Genomic DNA, 16,921 nt, shown 5'->3' on the forward strand with positions numbered 1-16,921 from the left:
TGCTTGGTATGATGTGCTGTAAAGTCCAGTATACTTTTGTATTCTGTAATGTTGTGTATATTTTAGTTTGTCATTCTTCATGGGGAGCATAATTATCTTCAGCTTTTTGTGTTCAATTCTAACATATTGACATTAACAAATAGGATGTAAATGATGACATGCTGTGCTGTCAAATTCTAGTGTAATTTAAAAAGAACAGGAACAGGACAAAGATGATTATGAAGGCACGTTGCAACAGTGGCACCAGAACGGTGAATAGTATAATGGTCGAATCAGTTTAAGAAGGTTGTGGATTACTTAGGACTTAGTTCAATTGTTTATTTTAAATTGTTACGAGGTAAAAAGTCAAGAAGGCTGGAGTTGGCATGTGCTAGAAATGCAAGTAATTGTCAGTCAGTTTTTTAAAAAAAACTAGGTTGGTCTCCCTTGCTATCTCATGCCTCACAAAAAAAAAGTGCTTCTCACAGAAATAGTTATTTTCTCTCCACACACTCGGTGGCAGTTCAGCTTTCAACACACTCTAGTGTTGTGGGATTTTAAGAAAAATAACTTCTGTGAATTTCTATATCCAGACTCACCCTCCACTTTGAATGTGAGGAAATGTTTTCAGTGATAAACCTTCAAGATATTTCTGGCGAACATCAAGTCACAGCTTTTGGATGGCAACTTGAGAAACTACCCAGATTTTTACTTTATTCGCTTGTTTAGACCAGATTGATAGAACCCCAAAGCTTAGACTGTCCACAGAGCCAAACTGAACACACCAAAGACTCGGTTGATCTGTAAGGCTGAATGTGTTTTTTTCCTTAGCTTCCAATTTCTTCTGTTTTCTAGAAATAAGCACATACAGCAAATTAGTCCAACAAGCTTGTACTTTGTTAATAGTCAAATTCACTGAAATCAGGCTAGTGTTGCACTGTTCACATTGCTGCTGAGCATGAACTTTCACCATAGATTGAAAAACTATTACACCAAGCAAGGGAAAACCTGGTTTTCCCTTTCTTGGTTTTTTTTCAAAGAAACGTTCATATGCAGTCATGTGTGTACATATGCAGTCAGTGTTGTGAAACCACCCGACAGTGTAAAATGGCAGATTCCATTGAATTGGGAGCCTTGGGGTTCACAGAGCCACTTCTCATTTAATTTTCACTCATGCATTTCTTTCAATGCTTATTGCAATTAGTTCAGCTGTCCTCAAAATCTTTTTTTTAATTTTAAATGTATTTATATCACTTGTTTTACCGATTTTACAAATATATTTACTTGTGCTTTGATTCCATTGAAACTACATTTGATTTTTGCAGTGAATACTTGTTTGAACCCGTCGCATAAGAAACTAGGTATCTGTTAATGCTGCTAACAACAACAAACAACAAAATTGCATTTGTAAAGTGCCTTTCACGTTGGGATGTCCCTAGGCGCGGAATAGTCAAGGATCAGAACCCGAGCGTGGCGGGCAGAGTTGGGATGAGGGAGGGCAGAAGGAGTAGGAGGGAGGCTGAAGGCACAGTCAAAAAGGACGGTCTTGAGTCGTGCCTTGAAGGAGTCAAGAGGGAGCAAGTTGAAGGAATGGTGAGATGGAGTTCCAAAGAGTGAGGGCAGAGAGGCTGAAAGCCTGGCCACCAATGGTAGAGCAGGTCAGGTGGGAGACTTGGAGCAGGCTGGAGCCTGCTGAGCGGAGGAAGCGGATAGGTTGATAGGGGGTCAGAGATGTAGGAAGGGGCAAGGCCTTGGAGGGCCTTAAAAGTGAGGACGAGGATTTTGAATTTGATCCTCTGAGGGATGGGGAGCCAGGCGAGGGTGGGGGTGATGGGGTCATGGAGCTTGGTGTGAAAGAGGACACGAGCTGCAGAGGTCTGGATGATCTGCAGCTTGTGAAGGGAAGAGTTGGGGAGGCTGACAAGGAGGGAGTTTCCATAGTCGAGCCTTGAGGTGATGAATGCGTGTATGTGGTTTTAGCGGCCTGAGGGGTGAGGCAGTGGCGAAGTCGGGCAATGTTGCGGAGGTGGGGGAAGCCAGAGTGAGTCATTGGCATGGATATGGAGAAAGGATAGTTGAAGGTCGAACAAGAAGCCCAGGTTCCTAACTGGATTAGTGAGGTGGTGTGTGCAACCGTGGATGCAGATGCTGTCAGTGCCTGAGGTGCTGAGGCGCTGGTGCGAACCAATCAGAGGGCCTCAGTCTTGCTGACATTCAGCTGTAGAAAGTTGGCTCTCATCCAGGACATGATGTCAGACAGACAGTCTGTCAGGACATCAGTTGTCCTAGAATCAAGGGTGGAGGCAGAGAGATAGAGTTGGATGCTGTCTGCGGACATGTGGAAGTTGTCCCAATGTCTGGATGATGTCGCCATAGGGAGAATGTAGAGGTTGAAGAGGAGGGGACTGAGGACAGATCCCTGAGGAACACTACACAAGACTGTGCGGGGGCTGGAAGAGAAACTGTTGGCAGCGACAAATTGGAAGACATTTTGAGAGATAAGACCTGAACCATTCAAGGACAGAACCTGGGTGTCTTGTTCAACCAGGGCAGCCTCCCCAACTCTTCCCTCTACAGCTAACTGTTAGCTATAAATCTGAAAAAGATCAGGTTAGGGTGGTGTTAAACCATGTTAAAAGCAAGTTTAATGAGTCTTGTGTTTTGTACTAAAACTAGCTAGACTTTTCTTGCGTATAATACAACAAACTGTTTTCCCTTATTACACCTTAGTCTTTCATTAACGTCTCTTTGGCCAGCCTTTGTTAAAATGTATTGTTTTTTTCCTAGATATCTACTGGAGACACGGGCTGGGATGTCTTTAGTTTAGACTATCATGTGGATGGCCCAATTGCGACAGTAAGTGAAGTGATAATTGTAGCAAAACCTGAATAATTCAGTCTCACCAGCTTAGTTTAAAGCTTCTTTGGACTTGGGAGATCTTGGCATTTACGACTGTTCCCATTTTCTTGGTGTTTCAGCTTAAAATTCAATTCAAATGAATAATTCATGGCAGCTGAAAGGTTCAGTGGCTAAAGTGGTTTTAAAATATTGATTGGAATTCACTGTTTTCTTAGTATTTTAGCAGAACCGTACCATTCTCATTTAACATTAGCTGTAGGTTAAACACATTTGAAAAGGTATTAGCAGCACTGAGTCATTTTGCTTTGTTTTTCTTGTATTAACAGAAAGGTCACATGGAAAATCTTTATCATTTCCTGTAAGCTTATTTTAGTTTTGGAAAGGATGTAACAAATGACTATAACTGCATTTGGGGCTTTTGACGTGAACCTTTCAAAAGTCACGCATATATTGATCAAAATAATATCTCGCTACATGGTGCTGGGTCTCAAGAGTTATTGTAAAGCGACTTTGAAGCATCTTACTGAAAAATGTGTGTATATCAGGTGAAGAAAGGAGCAGGCTTGACTGATCTACAATGTTCAAATAGTGTGTTGACATTTGATGTCTCTGCTCCATGAAGAATTGGCAGGTTGATGAGTTAATTGAAAGTGGTGGTGCCTGTGGAACTGGACTCCAGTATGGTTTAGTGCTTTCAGAATAGGAGAATTGGAAATCTATTACTATGAGAGAGAAGAAATAATTAGACTAGGATTTCCAATTTTATACAGCCACTATTATCAATCATTGGTCTTCACGAAGTACGTCAAAGTCTACCTCAACAATATTTTTCTGATCGACAGGATTACGTTTGGCATAAAATCAGAAATTGCTGGGAACACTCAACAGGTCAGGCAGTATCTACGGAGAGATGAAAGTAAATTAACGTTTCAGGTCAATGACCTTTTGTTATAACTGGGGATGTTGGAAGGGAGCAGTTTATAGGACAAACAGAGAAGCGGGGAGGGAAAGAAAGACAAAGGAAAAAATAGTTGGAGGACAGAAGATGATGAGGCCAGAGGTGTTGACAAAAGAAGATAATAGTGGGAGATTATAGAAAGAAAAGATATGTCTGAGACCCAGAGGATGTGTGAATATTGTGGGCAGTTTAGTTTTTATTTTTGCATGTACAACTATTGGCATTTAATCAGGAATCTACGACGTTAAATCAAATGTAGTTTAAAAATCAGCATTAAGAAATGTTCACTTTTTGTATTTCTTGTGAATGTCAACTCTATATTTTCTTAAGGAAACAACTTTGCACATTGGTTCTTGCACATATTAAAAGGGAAAAACATTTTTAATTTTGACATGGGATAGAAGGTAAAACACAAAATATAAAATAGTCATGTCGAAGATGTAGGATAGAAGGTTGTAGGTTCACGTTTCACACTAGGACTTGAGCTCATAATCTAGAGCAGTTTTGGCCGTCCTTTATGGTCGGCTAACAAAATAAATTTTCTTGATTGACTACTTCTTGATTTGTGGCAGCCAATTAAGAAAAACTGAAAACTAACAACATGGACTAACAACAATATACTCGTGCGAATGTGCAGGGGGGTGGGGGGCACATTTTGACGGCCCTGTGAGCCACAGGTTAGTCACCACTCGTTTAGAGTGACACTACGCAATATTGAAAGTGCTGCCTTTCTTACTGAGATCCCACCAGTCTGTTCTGGTAGTTTAGTGAACATTAAAGATCCAATGATAGTGTTATTTTGAATATCAGTGAGTTCATCTTGTGTCCTGACCAATGGATCTCCCATGATCCAAATTCACCAAATAAAGTCCTGAGCATTCATTTCAGTGCTGACTATGAGATAGTGATGGTGCAGATTAGTTTTCTTATTTCATGTTAAGATATCAACAGGAAATATACACTATACTTCAAGTAACTCATTGAATGTTAAGCATTTTGACTCAAGATCTCAATTTTAATATTTCATCAGAAGGACCACATGTCAACTTTGCAGCACTCACTCAGCAGTGGAGTGCGTGGCTCGATTATAAGCTCAAGCCCTTTAAATATATGAGATTTGCTGTTATCATTTTCTATCAAAACAATATTTGTTGGAAACCGATCTAATTTATCTCTGATTTCTATTCCATTTCAGGTGTTTACTCGAGAATGTATGAGCCACTACTTAAGGGTATTCAACTTTCTTTGGAGAGCAAAGCGAATGGAATATGTTCTTACAGACATATGGAAGGGACAGATGTGTAATTCCAAACTGTTAAAAAGCATACCAGGTATGGCATTTCTTAAGAAGGTGTTATTACTATTCTGAATAGAGAGAAGTGGTATTGTTTCTCCTTTAGCATTTTCTGAGGCAAATCGTGATGCCCTGACATTTTGCACACTGCAGACCGTGACTCGATCCTATGGCTTTCTGGTTCATTTATCTTAGTGGTGGAGTCCTGTAGCTCAGTGGTTAGAGCATTCCCTTTGCAAGCGAGAGACCTGGGTTCGATTCCCAGCAGGGTGAAACCTTGGGCAATTTTCCTTACTCCACATGCCTGATAATAATCCCTCAAAAAAANCAATAATAAATTGGTCATTTCAATCCACGACTGTTTGTGGGACACTGCTGTGTGCAATTGGCTGCTGCATTTCGCCCACAAATATACAGTCAATTCACTTTACAGTCTATTCTGTGAAGCGCTTTGACATGTCCAGAAGACGTGAAAAGCGCTATATCAAATGCAAGGATTATTATTATTTGGGAAAGTGTTGCTTTTCCCATCGGGGGAGCCACCGAAAATTTTTGTACATGTAAAGTAATGATAAGTTTCCATCTCGTTGGGGGTGGTTCCAATTGCTTAACAAAACTAATTCTGTCTTTCCTGATTAATCTATTGTAATGGGTGACTGTATGATTGGGAGTAGATGGGCATGTTTGTAAATGTGACCTGAATCCACTACTGTAAGTTTCCTTCAGGGTGAGGAACATATGGAAATGTACTGACAAAGTTCTAGTGGGGATGGGTGAACAGCCAGTGGTCATTGTTCATGTTAGAACCAATGACCTGGAAAGACCAGAGCCTGAGGACTGACATAGGACATATGTAGAGCTAAGGATGAAACTAAAAGGCAAGCCCTGAAATGTAATATTCACAGGAATATTACCTACATCACAAACTGGACCAGAAAAACTGAGGTAACTGCAACAGATTTTTGAAAAACAATGTCACCATCCACAGCTTGGACACACATCCCTACCCATACAACGATGGCTGCACAAGTTGTAAGTGCTTGAGCAACAGAAGCTTACCTCTCTGCATACCAATCATGGTTAACACAACGATTGAATGGGTGGCCTTATGGCTAGTATTGTAGGGAATGATTTAGGTTTCTGGATTGTTAGGGCCCTTGGTAAAGGGTGGCTGTACAAGTTGAATTGACTCCAACTCAATGAAGAGAATGCAAACAATCTTGGAGAATTTGTAAAGAGCCTTGGTGGATGGATGATAGAGGTAGAATTAAGAGTATAATTGAATTAAAGTCACTTGAAGTAAATGTGACAAAGAGAGGAGAGCCATAAGGTGGAAATATGTGATAAGGCGCTATATCAAATGCAAAGATTATATTATTAATTGCTTCTTGAGCTCTTTGGATTCTGGTATGCTACCAAAGGCCTGGAAGGTGACAATAGCATCAACCACAACAAATTACAATTGTATAGCACCTTTCACGTTGGGAGGACGTCCCAAGGCGCTGGACAGTCAGAGTTTTGGATCCGAGCAGGGGATTGGGATCAGGAGGTTTGGAGGGTGGGTAGGGCTAGGACGGTGACCAAAGGCACGGTTGAAGAGGAGGGTCTTGAAACGAATATTGTGGGGAATTTTGTACCTCTATTCACAAAGGGAAATAGAGATAATCTTTCGATTGTAAATCAAGTGTGTTTGACATTTGACATCAGTGATGGAATCTACCATCCATGAAATAGTAGTTATGCATCTGGATAGACACAAGTTGATCAGGGGAAGCCTTAACTTGGGACAGAAGGGAACATTTCTAGAGGGAACAGATTCACAAAGAGATTCGGGTGCTGTGTGAGATTTTTGGGGAAATGCATCTGCCGTGATATTCATTTTGAAATTTGTAATTGATGAATAAACCACCAGGGAGCAGTAGAGGACTATGACTTGCTTCGCAGTTTCAGAACAAACCAACCGTGATTCTCACTGTATTCCTTTTATTGCATAAAAAATCCTTGACCTTGGGTTGATTGATTATATTTTGTTGGGAAAGAGTGGAGTGTCTTGGTTGAATGTTGTCTAGCATATGAACGCAAAAAGCAATTGGAATTAAATTGAGTTACAGTAAAAGACTGAGAAAATAGTTTTGCGCGAATAAAAAAANTGGGTTTACTCCGGAGATCAATGCTACAATTCTCTTTATTTATAATATACGCTACAATTTGTTTACGTAATTATTTTTAACAGTAATGCACAAGAAAGACAAACATATATATACACATATATGTAGTATATACATAATGTACACTATTATACAAAATATTCTGTTCAACACAACCAGAATCCAGACATGCGTAGCAAGAAACTCTTGCCAGAAGACAGAATCTAAATTCTTTAATCTAAAATCCCCCTTGTTCTTCATATCACCCACCTAAATGTTTATTACATTTTACATCTGTGTTGTGACACTGAGGGCAACACCTATATTGTAGTAATAGCTGTATTACCTGTGATCCTGGGAAATTTTAGAAGGTATAAAAAAACAGAAAGCTAACTGAAATTGAATGATCAGAAAGAAACTTGCTTCATTCATACATTGTCTTCCTCTGGTAGAGAAATCCAGAAAATGGGGACGTAATCTTAAATCTGAAGTTACGATGGTTCAATGTGAAACCAGAAAACATTTCACACAAAGGGTTCACTGTCTAGACATCTGGTTATGTAATGGATTTAGGTGTTTGAAAAGTACATAAATACTTGGAAAGTCAGAGCGTGCATTTTCATAGTGATTTTTATAATGTCTCAAAGTGCTTCAATATAATTACTATCAAGTATGGTGGTGACTATTTAGTAGGCAAACTCAGCCCAAAGCAGTATCCTACATATAACTATGAGGTGAAATACCAATTAATCTGGATTGTGGTTAGTCAGGACACTGAGAGAAACTGCTTTCTCCTTTCGAATAGTTCCTGGATCTTTAACATTCACCAGAACAGGGAAACAGGACCTCAGATTGAAGCCTCAATATCTTAGTGCAGGAATCATAGCTCCTTGCTGCTAGACCAACATTCTTGGAGAAAAAAGGGCTAGATATGGGGAAAAGAACTTCTTGTGCTTTCTGTGTAACTATTGTTCTGCAATTTTTAAGAGGGAGATGGGGCTACTTTTCCTTTTCCTTCTCCTTTAAACTATTAAGCGCTCAGAAGCTACCCCATGTGAAAATCGCCGTATAAAGGCAAATTGTTCTTCATCCAGAACTCTGCAGCCCGTGTTCTCTCCTGCACTAGGCTCCGCGATCCTATCATCCCCATCCTCGCCCAACTCTACTGGCTTCCCACCACACACAGGATACAGTTCAAGATCCTGGTCCTCATCTTCAAAGCCCTCCATGGTCTTGCTCCCCCCTACCTCTATGACCTCCTAACCCCCTACCATTCTGCTAGCTCCCTCTACTCAGCGGCTCCGGCCTGCTTCACATCCCCTGCCTCGTTTGCCCCACTATTGGTGGGCAGGCCTTCTGCCACTCTGCCCCCACCATCTGGAACGCCATCCTGCAGTCCCTCCGCCTCGCCCCCTCCCTTGCCACCTTCAAGACCCATCTCAAGACCCTCCTCTTCGATCGTGCTTTTGATATCCCTGGTTCCCCCCCCTTGCCCTCCACCTTCCCCGACCCACAGCTCGGCTTCGAAACTCTGACTGTTCAGCACCTTGGGATGGCCTCTTGACATGAATGGCGCTATACAAATGTAATTTTGTTGTTCTTTTTGTCCTCCAATGGCGTATTGATGAATTCCTTAGTGTTGGATTACAGAACCAAAGGGCCCAAGAAAGATATCAGGTCTGATCCCTGTTTTGTGGTGAGTTAGGACGTCTCAGTTCTCATGCAAGCGATGATGGGAATTCTGTTGCTATCCAGTGACCTGTTGGAAAGTACATGGGTCTCAACTGTGATAAATATTCCTCATATTTAATGCCTGAACTCGCACATGAAGAATGACCAATTGGATGAAGTGCCTCAGAGTCAGCAACTTGAATAGAAAATTGGAAAATAACAAAAACTCTTAATTTGGTGGATTTTTCTAGACGTAACCAGCTATTTGCAGCCGAAAGTTCAGCCTATAGGGCAACATATGATTCTCCCATCTCCAATAGAATAAACTGTATTGCCTTTGCTATTAAGTAGCTAGGCATAGAGCAAGATAGAAGAGCACATTAATTCGACAATACTGATGGGGAAGGCAGGCGGATTGTAGCAGATAATTGGGTGGGGATAGATGAGGTTACATTGTATTATACTTACCTGATGAATATATGATGAAGAGGCCACAATTTATGACCTGCTTATAGCAGTGACTTATGAGCCATCAGTTAGCTAATTTATGGGATACAATTTGTATCTTATGGTTTGTTTCTATATATCCTCTACATACTGTGGCTTCTGGCAATCAATGGATTCTACAATATCTTCCCCTCCTGGATTAAAGAACTCTTAAAAAATGGCTTCCTGGGGTTGCTCTGTTTAATACTTCAGGATAGAAATGGCATGTGGAGCCTGAAATCTCTTGAAAGAGGCAGGAGATTTTACCCAAAATACTGTACCTTAATATGAAGAGTGAGAACTACTATACCAAAAGATGAACAATCTGCCTGTAATAACTCTTGCTATATTAAGATGGGAGGGGGTCCGGGACTTGGGTGTGGGGTAAAGACCCGGATAGATGCCTTGCCTTCTTAGGGCAATACCAGAGATTAATTTTAAAGGTTTGCCTAAAATAAAATTCTGCACGTTTTAATCAGAAATAATAATGATTTAATGCTGGACTAATTCAAAGCAGTAGTTCACTAATTTTAAATGTTGGCAAATATTTATTGTAATCCGTCCCAAATCTCGTTCATTACCAGTGGACATTTCACATTTAAGCTTTTGCCTCATTATGTGTTCCAAATTGATATCAGGAGGAGCTATTGACAGTATGAAGCTGTATTGACAGCTTGCTCTGCTTTTGCAGCTCTTGCTATTGTGTTGTGTCTCCTGTAGTATTATCTAAGTCACGAGAATGTGTTGCTGTGAGGCTACAAAGAGACAATGATGAGGCTGACCCGTTTCCAGTCTATATCGTTAATAATACATTGAACAGATTTATCTTTTTTTTTGCACATTGTACACTATATATAGGGTCAGCAAAGGAGAACTGGGGTGAAGTCATGAATAGAGTGGCTAATTGGTTAGACTCTACACACTCAACCCTTTTGAAGGTGTTTTTTTTATCTTGCACGAAGAAAATGAAAAGCTTTGAAGGACGTGGGGTCAGGTTCAAAGGTTCAGGTTCCATTGGCTGGCTCGGTCGTGCAGCAGTTACTGAAAGAAATGTCATTTTCTCCTCTTAACTGATTGTAGATCTTGAATTTTTTATGTATTCTGCAGACAGCAACTATAACAGAAGTCTAATATAGAGCCTATTTCAAAGCTGTAGGGTGTAAGATTTTAATATCTAAATATTGCATGTAATTCTATTGGGTTTCATTTAACCTCGTGGGACTGAAGATGCGAGAGGCTTGTATGTTTTGTTAGCTCATGTAACACTAGCTGATTAGATGGCTGAGTACTTTTCTGTTTTGTATGCGCCAGGCTTAATTTTGAAAGGTCTTCTATCACTACTGGCTAGTTAATAATAATGCATTAAAATTAGTGATGACAACCTGCCAGAATGTTTTATTAGCTAATGAAAAATGGATGATCCTGCAAACTTTTTTGTAATGAAGTATTGGGTTGCTGATGATGTTGCAATTTGCTTTGGGTCTTGTCTTCTGTGATCTGAATTTTCTGCTATTGTTTTGAAGTTTATTGCTTTATGTTTGGATTCCCTGCAGAGCTATCGGGGGTGCTTCATCAGTGTCACATCTTGGCTTCGGAAATGGTCCATTTTGTCCATCAAATGCAGTATTACATTACTTTTGAGGTATTCTTCATATATACCAAACGGCTTAATACAATCGTAATTACACTCAAGTCATATTATTTTTAACATGAGTATTGCTAATTTTAAATTATGTTTTGGTGCCATTTTATAATCAGCTTCTGGCTCAGCAATTTTGAAGCTAATTATGTGTGAACTCTGCTGATATAAGCACGGACAAAGAATGCACAGAAAACATTAAAGTGTTTTCAGAAGCCAAAGGTTTTGGTTGAGAGCTGAATTTCTGAGAATTCAAATCAAGATGCATTATTGTAATATTATTGTGAGCTGAGTGTGTTTTTTTAAATATATTTTAGCACCATTTACATTTTGTTTCCTTTTAATATTATGTCAATATTACTCTTTTCTCCCCCCGCCCCCAGTCTCTCGCTGTTCTTTCACTGCTGATGCCATAGAGGGTGGGTGACTTGCGGCAGGCTCCAGATTTGTTGGATAATGAGAACTGCGGCTTGGTGACAATTCAGCATTTCTGTCCTTCTGACTGAGATCAAGAACAGCTCTCACCCACGTGGCCATTTTTCATGAATTAGTCTGTGCAGGCTTGGCAAGCTATTTCACTATAGTATCACCACCATTGCCATCATACCACGATACGAATTGGGAGTAGGGAACTTGGATTTTGTTTACACTCATCTTCCCAATCTCCCCCATTGTACCCACTCATATCCTTGTCCTGGCTGAGATCAGGCAACAAAGGACATAGATCAATTCTGTTCCATTCCTGGTTTATGTCACTCAGTACCACCCCGGCCTCATGCTCATTAAGTCTTTACGAAACTCTCCTAGTATGCAGTTTAATATTGTAGGTATCATTTTACTCAATTCAGTCCGCCAATCGCTTATATGTGATGCATTTCAGATTTTCAAACTGTTGAAATCTATTTATTATAAATGTGCAACAGGTCAACTAAATGTACATAATTCTGCACTGAATTTTAAATTGTGACCACAGTTTTTTTTTCTAATGTGATTTGCTGTCATTTAGTGATATTAATGTTACATGATCATGTTTCTACATTCCATAAACATGACAAAGTGCAATAAATAGTTGACTGCGTTTGTTTTAGGTTTCATTTTTGCTCTAATTATTTTTCAGTTGGCTTAAAGGTCCCTTTATGCAGATTAGAAATCAGTATTTTATACATGTAGCTAATAAAATATAGACTGAAACAGTAAGGGGAAATACATGTGCAATAAAGTTTGGACAAATAGGTATTGTAGAGTCTTGTGGCAGGATACAGGGATGGTTCAAAATGACCAGTTGTTTTTCTTGTAGGTGTTGGAATGCTCTTGGGATGAACTATGGAATAAAGTGCAGCAGGCACAGGATCTTGATCACATCATTGCTGCTCACGAAGTTTTCTTAGATACAATAATTTCTCGATGCCTGTTGGACAGTAACTCTGAAGTAAGTATTTCTGTGTGGATCTACATTGGTTGATGTTTAAGGAGCTGGTGTAAAAGTTCCACAAAAAGTTATCACATCTTAGTGGCACGATCTCACTTGCTAATAAGTTATTATTGGACATAAGGTATTTATTTTATAACCCCTGTATTTGAGATGGCACCTTTCATTTCAGGAGGAAGTCTCAAATGCTTCACTTGTATAGTGTTGATATTGATGCTGTGTATTTGTAGTAAACTTGGCAACTAATTTGCATCGAGCAATGTTCCACAACAGCTACGAAGTGAGTTTACCAAGTCTATATTGGGGATTGTTGGCCAGGACCGCGGGAGAAACTCCTTTCTCTTTTCAAATAGTGCCATGGGATCTTCAGTGTTCATCTGAGCAGGCAGCTGTGACCTTGGTTTAATGTCTTGGAACGTCCTCCCGATGTGAAAGGCGTTATACAAATGTAATTTTGTGTTGTATTTTGTGCAATGTATCATCCAAAGGAAGAGAGCCCCAACAATGCAGCACCATGATGGTATTGGAGTGTCAGCCTACACTATATGAGTTCCAAGTCCTAATGTGGTGCTTATATTCTTCAACCTTCTTACTTAGAGGCAAGCGTGCTACCAAATGATCCAGGCTGAGTTTTTTATGAATGAGCAAGCATTGATCCCAAATCATGTTTCCCCACATGTAATGGTTTTGTCTTATTATAAACCAACTGTTATGGCCATCTGACAGCACAGCAAGTGAGGTAGACCCCTAATATGTGATAACACCAATCAACTTTCCACAATTGTTTGCAAAATTTGTCAAATTTCCCCCACAATTTTCCGTAAAATTTGACAAAAAATGTCCCTGTAATTTTTGGTAAATATTTGTGCAATTTTCTGTTAGCCCTGCTCATTAGTAATGTTTCACGTTCTGTCTATCTTTGAACTGGTGCATGTACTATTCGACTGCTCATTATGCAACATTCTATATTTTTAAAAGCATTTAATCTTATTTAACAGAGAAGTCAAAGTTCTCTTTTCGTCTAATTTGTCAGAAAATTAGATCTGGACAAAGTTAACTGCAGCCTCTACGAAGATTTTTGTGGTTATCCTCAGCAGCTCCTAATAGAGACAAATTAAATCTTTCTATGTTCATGGTGCATTTTAAAATTCAGGAAAAATGTGCAATTTCCTGTTAAATTTATGATTATGATTTATGATTATTTACAAATTTGTAAAATTGCTCTTATGTCTCTATTAAAGGCACTTTTAACTCAGCTTCGAGCTCTCTTTGATCAAATCCTGGAGTTTCAGAATGCCCAGGATTCCATGTATAGATCTGCACTGGAGGAATTGCAGCTCAGGCTTGCTTATGAAGAAAAGAAGAAACAACTTGAAATGGAGGTATGATGCATTTTGTTCATTTCTATTAAGAAGATGTCATCTACTTGGTTTCACTCAATGCTTGACTCCAGGACCACTGATGTCCTGATGGATTGTTTGTCGGACATCAAGTCCTGCACGAGAGCCAATTTTCTCAAGTTGAATGTCGACAAGATGGCAGCCCACCTGCTTGGCTCCTTTCAACACCTTCTTACCTCAGGCGCTGACAGAATCAGTATTCATGGATGCACTCTTCACCTCACTGAGCCACTATGGAATCTTGGTGTCTTGTTCGATTGTCAACTGCCTTTTAAACCCCCACATCCATTCCATAACCCGTTCTGCCTTCCCCAACATTGTCTGCCTCCGCCACTACCTCTCCCCTCAGGCTGCTGAGACCCTCATCCATGCTTTCATAACATCCAGGCTTGACTATGTTAACTCCCTGCTCTCTAGACAACAAAAACAAATTACATTTGTAAAGCACCTTTCATGTCGGGAAGATGTCCCAAGGTGCTGGAGAGTCAGGGATTTGGACCTGAGCTGGGGGTTGGGATCAAGAGCGGTGGAGCGAAGGGAGGGTAGTGGTAGTAGAGTGACTGAAAGCACGGATGAAGAGGAGGGTCTTGAAGGAGGCAAGAGAGGGAGTGAGGCAAAGGTACTGGAGGATGGAGTTCCAAAGGTTAAGGGCAGAGAGACTGAAGGTCCAAAGACTTCTCAATTCTTCCCTCCATAAGCTGCAAATTATTCAGAACTCTGCAGCTCGTGTCCTCTCCTGCATTAAGCTTTGTGCTTGGATTATCCTCATCCTTGCCAGGCTTTAGTGGCTCCCCATTCCCCAGAGGATCAAGTTCATGATCCTCTTCCTCATTTTAAAGCCCCCTATGGTCTTGCTCCTCCCTACTACCTCTGCGACCTACTAAAACATTACCAACCAACCTCTGACTGTATCTCTTCCCTCGACCTGCTCCATGTCCCTCCCCCTGACCACTCCCAAACATCGGCAGTGAAGCTTTCAGCCTTTTTGCCCCTCCCTATAGAGCTCCATCCTGGAGTCCCCCGGCTGAAGATGAGGAGAGATTTAAGAAAAAAATAGTGGACTGGGTGCACTGTGTTAGTTTGAAGTGAGCAGAATGAATGCATCGGGCTTCTCATGATTTCCCTCAACATCAGTCATAAGATCACCTCTTCTGAGGCTTGTTGCCATGTGGTAACCAGAATGTTAAGATCTTTATTTCGGGCACTGTGGGCGAATGCATTGGACAAAGGTGAAGACCATATTGCTTCCCAGGGAAGACCTCACAAACTTTTCCCTCACTTTGGAAGAGGAAAATGGTATCGGTGATGTGAAAGAGTTTCACTTCCAAGAAACATGGGCTTCCACAAGGAACTCCTACCACTTCTTGGTCTTTATACTCAATGAATAAGAAGATTTCTAAAGTTGCACTTCATGTTTGTGGTTATTAGCCATTCGACAGTTCTTCAACATGGATATTCTATCACATCGTAGCTGTAAGCCAAATTGTTGTTGTTGCTCAGAAACGTATTTAATTATAACTTCCGTTCTGCCATTTTAGGGCGAGTGGGGAGAAACGGAACAAAAGGCAGAAAGCAAAAGAATTCACGAATTCCAGCAGTTAATACCAAAAATGTGTTCCCAGATACGTGTGTGTTCCCACTTCTATCAGGTAGGAGTTTAAATAAATATCGATTGGAAAGAAAATGCATCAAAGCAATGAAGAATTAGAATTTAAAATATTTTCAGATGTATTAATCATTTAAAGTTAGTAACTTTTTCACGGATTTATTTGCGTATTTCTTAAACCATTTCAACTTTTAACACATATTTTTCAGGATATTGTTCAGCAGTTCCTGGTATTATTGACAAAAAGTTCAGACGAAAGCCTTCGATTCCTTAACTTCAGACTTGACTTCAATGAACATTACAAAGCCAGAGATCCTCGGCTGCGTGTTTCACTGGGCACCACTAGGGGGAAATACAGTTCAGCAATATAACCGTGCAGTGGCATTTACACTCTTTATAAATAGGGCTACTTCTCATTTTTTGTTCTCCTCTTCCTGTAATCCTGTTTAAAACTATAGTTGTATTGGTTGCCAGTAATGTATTGGTCTCAGAAAGTGCACCATGGGGGGTGGGTGGGGGGGGAGCACAAACATTAGTAATTATCTTAACGATGAAAGTTAACACTCCCTTGAATAAGCATTGTATTCCAGAGCACAGACAGATAATGGGTCTGCCTTTGTAAGTTATTTATACTCTTAATATTTTCTTTCTGTATTAAACTGAATCTTGTTTCGATTGGCAATTTTTTGGCTATCATCTATAATAACCTTATTTAACATGTACCAGATTCCAGAGAACTGAGCCTAAGAACATTCTTGCCTCTGATATTTTTCTTCCAAGCACATCAACTTGGAGTTAGCTCAGCTTCAAGGAGAATCCGCTCACAAATCAACAACAACAAAATTACATTTGTATAGTGCCTTTCACATCGGGAGGACATCCAAGGCGCTGGACAGTCAGAATTTTGGACTCGAGCTGGGGGTCGGGATTGGGGAGGGTGGAGGGTGGGGGGGGAAGCAGGGTGATCGAAAACACAGTTGAAGAGGAAGGTCTTCAGATGGGTCTTGAGGGGTGGGGGGCAAGGGAGGGGGCGAGGCAGAGGGACTGCTGAATGGAGTTCCAGGGGGTGGGGACAGAGTTGCAGAAGGCCTACTCGCCAATGGTGGGGCGAGCAAGGCGAAGGACGTGAAGCAGACCGGAGCCCGCTGAGGGAGTGGGCAGGATGGTAGGGGGTCAGGAGGTCGCAGAAGTGGTGGGAGCTAGACCATGGAAGGCTTTGAAGGTGAGGGGGAGAGGACGCGGGCTGCGGAGTTCTGGATGATCTGCAGCCTATGGAGGGAGGAGATGGGGAGGCTGACAAGCAAGGAGTTTGCATAGTCAAGCCTTCATGTAATGAAAGCATGTATGTGGGTTTCAGCAGCCTGTGGTGTGAGACAGTGGCAGAACCGGGCGATGTTGTGGAGGTGGGGGAAGGTAGAGCGGGTCATGGCAGAGATTTGGGGTAGAAAGGACA

At 40.8% G+C, this 16,921-nt stretch overlaps 1 protein-coding gene across 1 annotated transcript in view; it reads left to right on the plus strand.

Annotated features, from left to right (window-relative positions):
* tubgcp3 (tubulin, gamma complex associated protein 3) overlaps positions 1–16,150 on the plus strand; it is a 54,606-nt gene extending 38,456 nt beyond the window's left edge. Inside the window, 7 exon segments of the mRNA XM_007891763.2 lie at positions 2,767–2,835; positions 4,992–5,127; positions 10,948–11,036; positions 12,331–12,462; positions 13,704–13,844; positions 15,401–15,511; positions 15,678–16,150. Of these exon segments, the coding sequence (XP_007889954.2) occupies positions 2,767–2,835; positions 4,992–5,127; positions 10,948–11,036; positions 12,331–12,462; positions 13,704–13,844; positions 15,401–15,511; positions 15,678–15,839 (840 nt within the window). The 3' untranslated portion in view covers positions 15,840–16,150.
* The last annotated feature ends 771 nt before the right edge of the window (positions 16,151–16,921 follow it).

This window comes from Callorhinchus milii, unplaced genomic scaffold, assembly GCF_018977255.1.
Source record: "Callorhinchus milii isolate IMCB2004 unplaced genomic scaffold, IMCB_Cmil_1.0 Scaffold4, whole genome shotgun sequence".
NCBI classification, from domain to species: domain Eukaryota; kingdom Metazoa; phylum Chordata; class Chondrichthyes; order Chimaeriformes; family Callorhinchidae; genus Callorhinchus; species Callorhinchus milii.